The sequence below is a fragment of the Rhodofomes roseus genome, assembly GCF_022264815.1.
Source record: "Rhodofomes roseus strain CIRM-BRFM 1785 chromosome Unknown C8Q71scaffold_2, whole genome shotgun sequence".
Lineage (NCBI taxonomy): Eukaryota > Fungi > Basidiomycota > Agaricomycetes > Polyporales > Fomitopsidaceae > Rhodofomes > Rhodofomes roseus.
In genome coordinates this window covers 1,387,742-1,399,971 of record NW_025952958.1, presented here as the reverse complement: position 1 = coordinate 1,399,971, position 12,230 = coordinate 1,387,742, and the positions used below count along the sequence as shown (strand labels likewise).

Genomic DNA, 12,230 nt, shown 5'->3' with positions numbered 1-12,230 from the left:
GATGAGGCACCCAGCGTCGCCTGGCAATACTGCCCACGTCACTGCGTGGGATGTCTCTTAAAGCGACTCTCCTTCTCTTGGTGCTCTCCGTCGCCTCCGCTATCATACTGTTCAAACTACCTCTCAGTCGCATCTTCCCTCCGCTTGCTCTACGGACCATGTCCACCAACGGCACTACACCATCGCTGCCAAGGACCCAGGCCGAATGGCGCAAGGCATTGGACGAGCTCCCCTCAACGCCTGACAACATTCCGGCATTCTTTTTCGGACATGGCTCCCCCATGCTGGCGTTCCCTGAGGCGGATGCACGAGGGGACGCTGTAATGGAGCATATGGGACCGAAAGGCCCCCTGGCCACGTTCCTGCGGGACTTCGGGCCCGCGCTGCTCAAGAAGTACCAGCCCAAGGGCATCGTTGTCTTTAGCGCTCACTGGGAGACAGCGGGGGAGCGTGTCGGTACGTTCCTGATCCACACCTCATGGTACAGGCATGTATCTGACAAAATCGGCTAGTCACTGATTATGGCGACTCGAATCCCCTGCTGTACGACTATTATGGCTTCCAGCCTGCCTTGTATGAGCTCAGGTTCGACTCTCGTGGCGACAACGCTCTCGCGCAGCGCGTCGTGCAACTATACAAGGAGGTAGGCACCGCTTCCCACAAGAATGAGATGCGCGATTTAATGCGCTTCCTCCAGGCTGGCCAGCTGGTTCGCACCACCTCTAAATCGGAGGCACGAGGCGAGGACGGCCGCGGATTCGCCGGTCCTGGGCTTGACCATGGCGTCTTCGTGCCCTTCAGGCTGATGTTTGGGGAGACTTTCCGCGATGTGCCTATCGCACAGGTATCGATCGACTCGAGCCTGAGCGCAGAGAAGAACTGGGCAGTAGGCAAGGCGGTTGAAGCACTGAGGTTGGCGCCCAATATTCTTCTGCTCTAAATTAGCCTGACGGCTCTTATCACACCGCAGACGTGAGGGCATTCTCGTCATATCGGGTGGTCTGCTGGTCCATAATTTGCGTGACTTCTCGTCGTTTGCGGAAAAGACGGCAGGAGGGCAGGTGAAAGAATTCGACCGAGCCATTCTCGATGCTGTCACGGTGCCCGATGTGAGTGCTTCGCGCCCTTCTCGCTTATTGTCTGTCTGAGCGGCTGCCATTGTCAGGCCACTGCACGGAAGGAGGCGATGGTCAAGCTGCCGCAACACCCGGGCTTCCGCGCCGCACATCCTCGTGCTGAGCACTTCGTTCCGCTGTACGTTGCGGCGGGCGCTGGAGGAGAAGGAAGCGCTCGGGTGTTGGCCGCCATATTCGGGGCTCCCACCGTTGCGTTCGGGCTGTAAGGGGCTAGCGTGTAGCCATGTCGTCATACGTTAGCTGCATCAATGCATTTTGTTCAAATTTTGTTCGCGCGCCTGGACGATGTTGGGCGCGCACAGCGCGGGCGGCGGGGGAGACGAACATCCGAGCCCTCGGACGCGGGCCGCGCGCGCAACAGAGGCGATCGCGACGCGATCATCGCGTCGGGCATGGTCACGTGGGTATATTGCCACGCGGATCTCGCGCAGGTCCGCTTTCGGGAAGCGGCGACAAAACGAGCAGCCACGGACTCGCCGCCTTCGTTCGCCTCGCGTCCCGCCTCTTCCTCTGTTTCTCCCCCAGCCTGCGTCGCGCAGCGCGCACACTCCCCGCACACTCCCTGTCTCGCCTCAGCAGCCTGCTTCCCCGAAGTCCCACACGCGTCCACCGCGCCCAAGCTCTCTCCGAGATCTACACAGGTGCCCGCAGACACTGCCCTTGATCGCGGCGCCGTCCACCCTCTCGACTGAGTCCGCTTGCACCTCCGCCCCATCTCCGGTATAAAACTCCATCCCCTGATGGAATAACTGCACCCTACGCCGTCACCCATAATCCTCGCACAGGTGAGCGCGTACCCGCCACACGTGTTTGCGTCGGAGATCCTCCTCGTCCTGACAGCTCCTGTCCAGCCGCCCACCCCCAGGCGAGCAGGCGTTTGCTCAACCAAGCCGTTTAATAGACCGGGGTCGATGGACCGTCCTGCCCTGCCAACCTTTCGTTCATCTTCCCTTCCTGGTACCTCCAGTGCGCGGCCGTACACCGCGCCGCTGAACACCGCCATCCTCGACCGCAACTCGGGCTTCGCGGTTGGCCAGGGTCCCATTACGCCCCCGATATCACCGGGGCGCAGCGAGGAAGGAGACGCGAGTATTGTCATCGACTCCGAGCCGCGGTACAGCGGCGGCGGTACGCCGCCGTCAGACTACCCAGCCCACGGAACGCTTGCGGCAGCCGCCGACGAGGCGATGGACATCGACTCGGAGCACTCAGCGTCTTCGCCGAAACCTCCGCTGAGACGTCTTGAAGACCAGGAGAGTCATTTGACGAGGGGAGCGCTGAAGCTCACCGACTTCGAGGTCAAAGGCACCCTAGGTAGGACTTGGCAGAGTCCCGAAGTCTATGTGGCTCACTAGTTCTTATAGGCACGGGGACATTCGGTCGCGTTCTTCTTGTTCGACTGCGTGGGTCATCCGCACCCAACACCCAAAATTGCTATGCGCTGAAGATGCTGCGTAAGAGCGAGATCGTCCGGCTGCGGCAAGTCGAGCATGTAAACGCGGAACGGTATATCCTGTCGCGCGTCCGGCATCCGTTCATTGTCGAGTTATACGCGACTTTCCAAGACAGTCTCAACATCTACATGATGTTGTCGTATGTCCCCGGCGGCGAGCTCTTCACCCATCTCCGACGCGCACGGCGATTTACACCGGACGTCACGCGGTTCTATCTCGCGACGATTATACTCGCACTCAAGTACCTACACTCGTTCAACATAATCTATCGAGATCTCAAGCCGGAGAACCTCCTGCTCGACTCGCGTGGCTATCTCCGTTTGACAGACTTCGGTTTTGCCAAAATAGTCGACGACCGTACCTGGACGTTATGCGGGACTCCCGAGTACCTGGCACCGGAGATTATCCAGTCAGACGGTCACGGGAAGGCTGCGGACTGGTGGGCATGCGGCATCCTGTGTTACGAGATGGTCGTCGGGTATCCGCCCTTCTTTGACGAGACTGCTTACGGCATCTACGAGAAGATCCTCAAAGGGAAAATTCACTGGCCCCGCGAGATAGACCGCCTAACAAAAGACATCGTCAAGGCCTTCCTGCATCCTGACCGTACGAAACGGCTGGGTAACCTCGGCGGCGGGGCTCAGGATGTATTGGATCACCCGTGGTTCCGAGGTGTCGATTGGGATGCACTGGAACGGCGGGAAATCAGGGTGCGTCGATGCCAAACACCTTCGTCATTAGCTGTTTTGATGATGTGGAATGCAGGCACCCATCATACCACATGTAGCGTCGCTCGACGATACGCGGCATTTCTCGCGTCTGCCCCTGCCTCCCGCGGATGAAATACCGGGACTCATCAAGGAAGAGCACCCACCAGCGCTCCATCAGCGGTTCGATCCATCCGCGTACCAGTTCATGGAGTTTTGATCAACACCGGATCGATATCTATCACACTCGTTCCATGTTGTTCTCCTGCTACTTCGCAACCAGAGAGCCTCTCGAAGCCAGCCCGCCATCCGTCCGCACAGACGGCATGCGGGTGTGCTTGGCGAGGAGCTCTGCTTAACATATTCGCAAGATGCCTGCACTGTATAGCATATCCCCTCGTTTTGTCCCGTTCATCTGTATATTCTTGTGGTCGCCCGTGAAAGGATCCCTGGCTATTAGGCATTCCCTCCTGCAACTCGCTCTCGCTGTCGTTGGTATATTGTATGGTCTTACTAGCATACCCTGCGCTGTATCCTTCACACACCCTGTTGCTGTCTCCCTGTCCCCGTACTACTGTAGTCCTGAATCTCGCTGGGTCTGCCGCCTTCGTTGATCTGTATATATACCTGCTCTTGGCCCTCATCTGCGTCGTGGAATACAGTCGTCTAATGGTACAGCCACCTATGCATCCTCTTCTGATGACTGTGCTACCCAGAACATATGCTGGTGTTGTGCTCGCGCGTGTTCTGATAACATCACCGCTACTTGACCGCTACTTATGTAGCAGTTCATCCAGTTACGCGTGAGCAATAAGTACATCAGCCACAGTCCCATCACAGGCACAAATAGCCAATCTGAGATCGTCCGATCACTTTTCGTCCATCGAGCGCTTCTTTGCAGAGGCTTTGCATCCAGTCTCGCACGCCTTCCCGACTTATCCTCCTCATGGGCCGTCATCGAAAGAACCGCACTCACCTCAAGGGGGGTGTCGCCTCTAACCCCGCTGCTGCAGAGGGCGTTCCGAAGTCCTTTGTCATCAAGCATGGCCAGGTCGGCACCTCGCTCACTCAGCTTGTGCGGGATATGCGCAGGGTCATGGAGCCGTACACTGCTAGCCGTCTGAAGGTCAGTCTAACACACAGACATTCTGTGCAAAACACTGAACTCATGCACAAGTGAAGGAACGCACACGGAATAAGCTGAAAGACTTTTTTACCATGGCACCCGCGCTGGGTGTCACACATCTCCTCGCGTTTACCCTGACGGACGTCGCGCCGTCCCTGCGTATTGTACGCTTGTCCGCGGGGCCGACGCTCAGTTTCAGGATTGAGCGCTACAGCCTTGTGAAGGATGTTCTCAATAGCTCGAAGAGAGCGCGGAACATTGGTAGTGTCGAATATCTTACACCGCCGCTGGTGAGTGTAGATCATCATCATGCTTCCATTCTATGTGGTCTCATCTGCGCGAAGCTCGTGCTAGCATCCTTCCCTCAACCAGGTCCGGGAACGCCTCCACATCTCCCTCTCCTCATGAAGACCTTCCAGACCCTCTTCCCCCCGCTCTCCCCCCAAAAGCTGTCTTTATCCTCAGCACGGCGCATAGTCCTCATCTCCTACAACGCCGACCGGGGTACTGTCGATTTCCGGCACTACCTCATCACCGTCAAGCCATACGGCGTCTCCAAGCGCGTCCGGCGTGTCCTTGAAGGCGCCACGACCAAGGTGTCTGCGTCAAAGGGCTACCTCGACCTCGGGAACGAGAAGGACGTCGCGGACTTCTTCCTGCGGAAGAAGGGCGAGCCCGGACCGTCGTCGGACGGCTACGAGAGCGCCGCGTCCTCCGCCTCGAGCGCTGGGGGCGACGACGTGGACGCCATCTCGCTGGCGGACGACTACCTCGGGCGTAATAACAAGAAGGGCCAGAAGCGCGCTGTGCGGCTCGACGAGGTTGGTCCGCGGATGGAGCTCAGGCTGATCAAGATCACGGAGGGCCTGCCTGGGAAGGAGGGCAGCGTCATCTATCATGAGTTTGGTGCGTTTCGATGCTCGCTGGCTTTTGTTGCAGACAGCCGCTGACATGGATGTGGACATGCAGTTAAGAAGACGAAGGCTGAGGCTACCGCGCAGAAGGCTGAGCATGTGGCGAAGGAGAAGCTCAGGCAGCAGCGCAGGGAAGAGCAGGAGCGAAATGTCAAGCGGAAGAAGGCCGAGGCTGATGGCAAGAAGGCTGGCTCGGACAGCGCAGAGCAAGAGGAAGGGGAGGAAGACGATGGCGCCTTGAATGACGAGGAACTTGAGGATGATGGCGTCTGGGACGATGAGGAGGAATACAGCGGAGGAGAGGAGGATGAGAATGCGAGCGGAAGTGACGAGGAAGAGAGCAGCGAGGATGAGGGTCCTCGGCCACCACTGAAAAAACCCAAGCGGGGCAAACGGTAGTCCGAATCATTGACGTCGGTCATGTACATTGTATTCTCTCGCATCTTCCGTCGTGGTCTGGCTGCGCAGACCATAGCAGCCGTATGAATGGTGTCTGAGCAAGCGTAGTATATGGATGGCTTCTCACCGGCCTCGGCACTCGGTTTCCCAATGATCTATGTGGCAATGTACGGAAAGAGCTAAGGCGCATATCATTTCCTTGTCACTCAGTTATCTCTTGCCCGAGCTTCGGCAGCCAGTGCCTGCTCTAGTTCCTGCCCAAACAATAAGGTGAACGTCACGGCGAAGTAGATGTCCCCAGTCTCCTTGTCTTTGAAGACGTATCGAAGTTTGTGCGTCTTGTCGTCTATGTACTTGATCACACATACGGAGAAGCCGGGGAGGCAAACAGAGAACTCTGCTGACACGGAACAGTCAGCGTCATCACTCACAAAATCGGAATGCGAGATTCGCACTGCTGAAGTCAAGGTATGGGTTGAAGAAGTCGACGCGGTACTCTCTCCCCTGCTCGAACACAAGCTTCGCTCTGTTCTCCTTGTTCAGAGCCCACCTCCGCCTCTCCTTCGCATCCTCAGGTACGCCGATCTTCCGACGAACCTCCAGCCCGCTCCCCTCCCCACCCTCCTTGATGATCTCCGGCATCCCCGGTTCCTCCGCCTTCTCGCCCACCCAGAACGCAAACCAGCAACCCAGGCTCGGGCCAAGCAGCCACGGCCTGTCCGCATACGCATCGCACTCCAACCCGGGGTCGATGATCTTCTTGACGATGTTGAAGGCAGTGTTGAAGCCCGGCGGGAGGCGGTCGCGGATCGGGCGCGAGAACTCGTTGCCCCAGAAGGCGGAGTGCGCGGGGAGCGTGCGCTTGGGGATGAAGGAGAAGGCGATGGAGTAACGGTCGGACGTGTGGAGGGGGTGTGAGAAGTAGGTCGCGTCGGTGGGTGGGCAGGTACTTGGAAGACCTGAGAGTTGATTAGCTCTGGACAAACCGACTTTCAACTTGACAGTGCCCGATGCTGTGGTATCGCGAGCCCCAGTCTCGTTGATGAAGACATAACTTGAACATACCTTTGAAGTTCTTGATCCGCACCTTCACCTCCACCTTCATGAAATCATTCTCGAAGGCACAAGGCTCGGCCGTGTTGACGCGAACGACTTGCTGGGTATCAGGATCGAGAGACGGGCCAGCAGTCACCCGCAGACGATACTTGCCGTCTGTGATGCTCGCCGTACTTGAGACGGATGCTGAGCGGTTCCTCGGCGAGGGAGCTCCTGCAGTGCAATTGCCCGGACCTGTGACTGGAGTTACAGTGTCGCCATTGTGTCGGCCCTTGACCACGGACAAAACGGTGTCTGCAACCGCGGAAACCATGATCTGTGGACGTACGAGATAGTTCAGGAGACACTTCCAGTGGATCGCCCACAGGGGTCATGTCTCATGCGCATGGTTATAAAGAGTGAGTGGTGTTGCGGCACTGTTGCTGTCGCTACTGCGTCGAAGCTGTCACACTCCCATATTTCGTCATAGCGCTGTTTTGGTTGCTACATAATGTTATCCCCACCTACGTGTGAGCAGTACCACAAACATCGTCATGATACACGATTATGGGAACAGCCACGCACCTACAATTGCTCCGCCACTATATCCTGGGTCTGTAATGGATCCTGTGTGATTGGCTGGCATTACAGAGCGCTAATATATGAGCAAGAGTGAGTAGCAGGGAGCTGCATGGTACAAATGTAGAATAGGATGATACGAGAACTATGAACGCGACGGGACCGACTCCGGAGGTGTCGGTTTACTACTCCACATCTTCCCGACCCAGCGTTCCCAGAACCGTTCGACTCGCATGCGGGCACCATCCCAAGTGTCGAGAGCTGGTCGGGCATCGAGGTAGAACGAAAGGTTGCCGGCCTTGCCGGAATGGCCTGTGTAGAAGTCGATCACGTATCGGACGCGCGTTCCACAACGGTCGACAACCCAGTCATGGCGGTCGAAGGGCGCAGAGTAACTGAGCGCAGAGGTCAACTTCGGTGAACATCATAGAAGTCGACGGGTACGCACCCGAGAAGCGACTTCAACCGCGCCTTCGGTGTCAAGTCCTTCGGCCTCCCCTTGAAGCTAACGAGCTTCACTCCACCACACACGTCGCCGCCCTGACCCGATTCCCACTTCATGACCTCCTGCCATGCACGCTCATTCACGGCATTGTGGATCGGCACGATGACCTTCATGTCCGTCGCCTGGGGGTTGTGATTCTTCCGCGCCATGGCGGCGTAAAACTGTGCTTGTGAGGGATACACCCAGTTGCTGCCATCAACCCGAGGGATCGAGGATGTCTCGCGGTCTTGCGGCAGGGGTGCGGGTGCGGGCGGGTGAGCTGGCGCATCCTTGGAGGAGGATGGGAACAGGCTTGCCCATGTCGAGCGCTGCTGGTGGTCGACTGGACACTTTTCGGATGGGCCGGCGAGAGAGCTGTGGTCGACGGGGCACTTGTCTGCCATGGCGGTGAGCGAGTTTGTGACTTTGTGCGCAAAGGAGGACCAGCGCACAAGCGCCCGCGCGCCGCCCGCATCCGACTCTCATTCAGTCATGTCGATCAGCTAGCGCTGTGGCCTCCGTCATGCAATGCACTCACTTTTCTTTCTGTCCCCGTCATATTGCAGATGCAGCCAGCGAAATACGCATCTTCCTGCCTCGCACCGTACACCTCAACGACTTCGAGGACCAACCATCCAGCAATGCGTCATGGCAAGCGCGAGCCTGTCAGTGTCAGGTGTTCCGCGCGCGACTGCAATGCTTGGGTTTCTCCAGGACAGCGCTACATATCGCTCCCGGAATAGCGCTGCAATAGCGACAGCCGGAATCATATGCCCGAGCGCAGCGTCTGGTCATCATGTTGGCGGGAGATGTGAACGTGAGCCCCTAAGCTGGCTCGTTGCCTGTCCCATGACCTGTCCAGCGGATACTCCGGGTGTATAACATCTAGGAAAGCGACACCTCTCCTCGTACCAGCTTTGACCATCGGGGGCTCTGCTAGATCGTCGCAGTACACTGGGGCTTGTTCAACCTTCTTCAGAGACTCATCCTATCCTCGTTTGCACCGCCCGAACTGTTCAGCATGCCGTCCTCTCCGCCTGTCTTCAGCACTCCGCTCACAAAACAATTCAAGCTAAACCATCCAATCATGCTAGCAGGTGAAGTCCCTCGGGTGCCTCTAGCTCTTTCTACTTGATGAATTCTTCCGTACTATAGGCATGAACGTCGCAGCTGGTCCTAAGCTCGCGGCGGCGGTCACGAACGCAGGTATGGTCTATGATGCTAGTCAGCCTTGTGTTTGGTGTGACGTCTCTGCAGGAGGCATTGGTGTCATCGGAGGCATTCATGCTAGCCCGAAGGTGCTGCAGGGGATGATAGACGACTTGAAGGCCGAGCTCGAGGACAAAGATGCACCGTTCGGTATAGACCTAGCGCTGCCGCAGGTCGGAGGGAACGCAAGGAAAACGAATGTACGCATGTCGCAATCAGGTTCGTATGAGTTGTAACTCACTGACGTGCCTCTCAGTACGACTACACCAAGGGCCAGCTGCCCGTGCTCACGGACATCATTATCAAGAGCAAGGCTTCGTTGTTCGTCTGCGCTGTGGGTGTTCCCCCGAAGGACATGGTCGACAAGCTGCATGCAGCCGGCATCTTGGTCATGAAGTAATCACTAGTTCTGCACCTTACTGAGCTTGGACTGACACTAAGGGCCAGCATGATTGGCCATCCGAAGCATGTGGAGAAGGCACTCGCACAAGGCGTCGACATGATCTGCGCCCAAGGCGGCGAGGGCGGCGGACACACCGGCGACACGCCTTTCTCCATCCTCATCCCCGCCGTGGTCGACATCTGCAAAGACAAGAAGAGCCCACTCACCGGCAAGCCGATCATCGTCATTGCCGCAGGCGGCATCGCAGATGGCCGCGGCCTTGCTGCCGCGCTCTCGTATGGTGCCTCCGGGGTGTGGGTCGGGACGAGGTTCGTGGCGAGTGAAGAGGCGGGTGCGCCCCCGATACACAAGCAGCAAGTCGTCAGCGCTGGTTATGATGATGTCGTCCGTACCCTCATCTACTCTGGCCGGCCGATGAGTGTGCGGAGGACGGCCTATGTGGCTAGCTGGTGCGTCCGTATGTGCCGCTTGTTCGCAGGAGTTCTGATTTCCTCCTGTTGCAGGGACGGCCGGCAAGCAGAGATTGATGCTCTCACCGCCGAAGGGAAGATTCCGCATGAAGTAGACGTTGGGCAGCACCCTGAGCGCATGATTGAGAGTCGCTCATGTATGGCATCTATTCCAATTGTATGTTCATTCGACTAACATATTGAACAGGGCTCATGGGCAAAGTAGCTGCATCGATCAAGGTGAGTGTCGTCAACTATCACGCGTCTCGGATGCTGAAGTGCGTGATCTTAGGACGTCAAGCCAGCGAAAGCGATGTGAGTGTGTTTCACGGCTTGCCTGAAGCGACTGCTCTTGCACCTTACTGATTCATCTTGACCTAGTGTTGATGAAATGGTTTCGACGGCTGCAACAAGCCTCCAGAGGGCGACGAGCCTGATGAGCGTCGACCAAGTCATAGCACAAGCAAAGCTGTAATCTGGGAGCCACCACAAAGCTCCGTTCAGACATGGTGGACATCAGTATATTGTACACTGGGTTCCGGCTTTTCTCTAAGCTTGTAGAAATCTAGGATATCACGAAGCACTGTGGGCATCGATTGGACGTGGTGTGCTAGATGCCGCAAATCAATCCTCTTCCATGAGCTCTGCAAGTTCACGCTCCTCCTCTTCTGACATCTGGAAGGTAGGTGGGGCCGCCGTGCTAGACGTCTTTTCCAGCTCAGGTTCGGGGGTAGCCACTACGGGCGCCGGTGGAGCAGGATTCAGTAACTCTGAAGGGCGTAAGGTCGTCAGGACTCTGCTGCGACGGAGGCCGCGAATGCAACGCACCGCTCAATCTCCATTTCCTGATCGTTCCGTCAAGACTGGTGCTCACGATCCAGGGTTCAACCTTGAGCTGTCCTGCGGTGCCCTCGACCGGCGACGTCCGCATCCACAGGCGTAACGCTGTCAGATCGTGCCAGTGTGCGTCGAGCTCGCGAATGAGCTCTGGCTCTTCGAGCGTGGAGACGTCATATACTCGGATGACGCCGCCTGCTCCGGTGAGCAAGTATGGCTCTGCGAGGAAAGTCAGGGAGAGGGGGAGGAACGCCTTGACCGCAGTCGGGTGCGTTATGGGTGGAGCCAGCTTCAGAGGTTTCGCCGGCGCGGGGTGTGGGTGAATCTGCACCGTCTCATCCGTGGATGCTAGAGTGGCAGTTCGTGAGCGAGTTGAATATGGCCGATTGATGACCTTCCATACCTGTCCAGAGCTGGCCCTGCCCATACAACAACTCATTGATTCCCGTGCGGTGATAGTCGAACATCTCTTGCTCCGTGATTTGCCAACGATCCGAGTTGTTTTCCTTGGACACATCCCAAACCCTGATGAGTCCCATTGTATCCGCGGTGTACAACACGATGGATTTGTCGGAGACGGTGCGGAAGGCCAACGCTTCTACGGGACGCGTGTGTGCAGAGATGGATCCGACGGATTGCAGCGGCTTGCCGTCATGGTACGTGGATAGATCCCTATTGAAATGCGTGAACTGAAGTTTCTGACAATAGGCTCCATGATGAACCTACCATAACCTGACGATCTGGTCGGAGCCGCTCGACACTAGCAATCGCAGAGAAGGTATCGTTAACACCGCTTTGACGAAGTCCGAATGTGCCGCGGTCGAGGAAATCAACTCCTTCGTCTGCGTAGATCAAAAGAGACCGTCAATCTCGGAAAATGTCCTTGCAACCAGTGTGAACATACGTCGGTGTTCCACAATTTGATGGTCTACCGCGGATTTGATTAGTGAGGCACGAAGATGTCCAGACAAACTCATTACCTTATCCCATGAGCCAGTAACCATGACATCTCCAGATCCAGAGGTAAATTGACCAGTAAAGAATGCTAGACATGTCACTGGTGCCGAGTGTCCTCGGAATAAGTGCAGGGTCTTGCCTGTCTATTATCGGGAATTCAGCCAGCTCCCGAGCGCAAAGGATATATTGAACGAACCTCGAGGTCGAGTACCCGGGCGATTCCAGTGTTCTCTGCAATCCATGCGGCATTGCCGCGTATTTCAATTCCGAGAGCCTTCCCAGGTGTTTCTATGGGTGACCCGAGGGTCTTGATTCTTTCTGCTTTCTGCTTGCGTGACTTCGGACATCCTCATACTCAAGCTCAGGATTCATCTGCGCATAGCTAATCGCACATACTTCCTGTAGCACCAGCTCAGCTTCCGATCTGAACAGATTGGAGGAATCCGATGCTTCCATGTTGCGATCGTCAGGTCGTGCCAGCAGTGTGGTTACAAGTTGAACGAGTTCCCAATTTGGATTTTCTACCAAGCATCTTCATAGA

The 12,230-nt window shown here is 56.8% G+C and overlaps 7 protein-coding genes across 7 annotated transcripts; 4 read left to right on the top strand and 3 right to left on the bottom strand.

Moving 5' to 3' along the window:
- Positions 1-158: 158 nt before the first annotated feature.
- Positions 159-1,342, top strand: C8Q71DRAFT_699698 (Extradiol ring-cleavage dioxygenase class III enzyme subunit B; the record flags this gene model as incomplete). The annotated part of the gene is made up of 5 exons (XM_047920080.1): positions 159-456; positions 513-643; positions 698-912; positions 971-1,109; positions 1,166-1,342. 5 exons carry the CDS (start codon positions 159-161, stop codon positions 1,340-1,342), a joined length of 960 nt encoding a protein of 319 aa, XP_047783906.1.
- A 242-nt stretch (positions 1,343-1,584) lies between these two features.
- C8Q71DRAFT_734875 (cAMP dependent protein kinase) lies at positions 1,585-4,009 on the top strand. Its single transcript, XM_047922432.1, has 3 exons — positions 1,585-2,450; positions 2,501-3,300; positions 3,356-4,009. The coding sequence occupies exons 1-3, from the start codon at positions 2,048-2,050 to the stop codon at positions 3,515-3,517; spliced, it is 1,365 nt and encodes a 454-aa protein (XP_047783905.1). The 5' UTR covers positions 1,585-2,047; the 3' UTR covers positions 3,518-4,009.
- A 234-nt stretch (positions 4,010-4,243) lies between these two features.
- On the top strand, positions 4,244-5,736 carry C8Q71DRAFT_853377 (Brix-domain-containing protein; the record flags this gene model as incomplete). Its single annotated transcript, XM_047926935.1, has 4 exons — positions 4,244-4,423; positions 4,480-4,713; positions 4,768-5,329; positions 5,393-5,736. The coding sequence occupies 4 exons, from the start codon at positions 4,244-4,246 to the stop codon at positions 5,734-5,736; spliced, it is 1,320 nt and encodes a 439-aa protein (XP_047783904.1).
- A 108-nt stretch (positions 5,737-5,844) lies between these two features.
- On the bottom strand, positions 5,845-7,376 carry C8Q71DRAFT_224487 (uncharacterized protein). Its single transcript, XM_047917125.1, has 3 exons — positions 6,802-7,376; positions 6,192-6,695; positions 5,845-6,133 (listed from the first exon to the last, which is right to left on the bottom strand). The coding sequence occupies exons 1-3, from the start codon at positions 7,103-7,105 to the stop codon at positions 5,943-5,945; spliced, it is 999 nt and encodes a 332-aa protein (XP_047783903.1). The 5' UTR covers positions 7,106-7,376; the 3' UTR covers positions 5,845-5,942.
- Position 7,377: 1 nt separating this feature from the next.
- Positions 7,378-8,447, bottom strand: C8Q71DRAFT_224486 (cytochrome C1 heme lyase). The gene is made up of 3 exons (XM_047917124.1): positions 8,373-8,447; positions 7,799-8,315; positions 7,378-7,745 (listed from the first exon to the last, which is right to left on the bottom strand). Exons 2-3 carry the CDS (start codon positions 8,236-8,238, stop codon positions 7,496-7,498), a joined length of 690 nt encoding a protein of 229 aa, XP_047783902.1. The 5' UTR covers positions 8,239-8,315; positions 8,373-8,447; the 3' UTR covers positions 7,378-7,495.
- A 283-nt stretch (positions 8,448-8,730) lies between these two features.
- C8Q71DRAFT_224428 (2-nitropropane dioxygenase) lies at positions 8,731-10,451 on the top strand. The gene is made up of 9 exons (XM_047917123.1): positions 8,731-8,931; positions 8,990-9,040; positions 9,092-9,243; positions 9,300-9,439; positions 9,491-9,895; positions 9,950-10,053; positions 10,104-10,135; positions 10,188-10,210; positions 10,277-10,451. The coding sequence occupies exons 1-9, from the start codon at positions 8,856-8,858 to the stop codon at positions 10,368-10,370; spliced, it is 1,077 nt and encodes a 358-aa protein (XP_047783901.1). The 5' UTR covers positions 8,731-8,855; the 3' UTR covers positions 10,371-10,451.
- Positions 10,114-12,179, bottom strand: C8Q71DRAFT_734864 (WD40 repeat-like protein). Its single transcript, XM_047922431.1, has 9 exons — positions 12,086-12,179; positions 11,886-12,026; positions 11,713-11,832; positions 11,637-11,660; positions 11,459-11,574; positions 11,136-11,404; positions 10,724-11,080; positions 10,277-10,665; positions 10,114-10,210 (listed from the first exon to the last, which is right to left on the bottom strand). The coding sequence occupies exons 1-8, from the start codon at positions 12,143-12,145 to the stop codon at positions 10,520-10,522; spliced, it is 1,233 nt and encodes a 410-aa protein (XP_047783900.1). The 5' UTR covers positions 12,146-12,179; the 3' UTR covers positions 10,114-10,210; positions 10,277-10,519.
- Between the last annotated feature and the right edge of the window lie 51 nt (positions 12,180-12,230).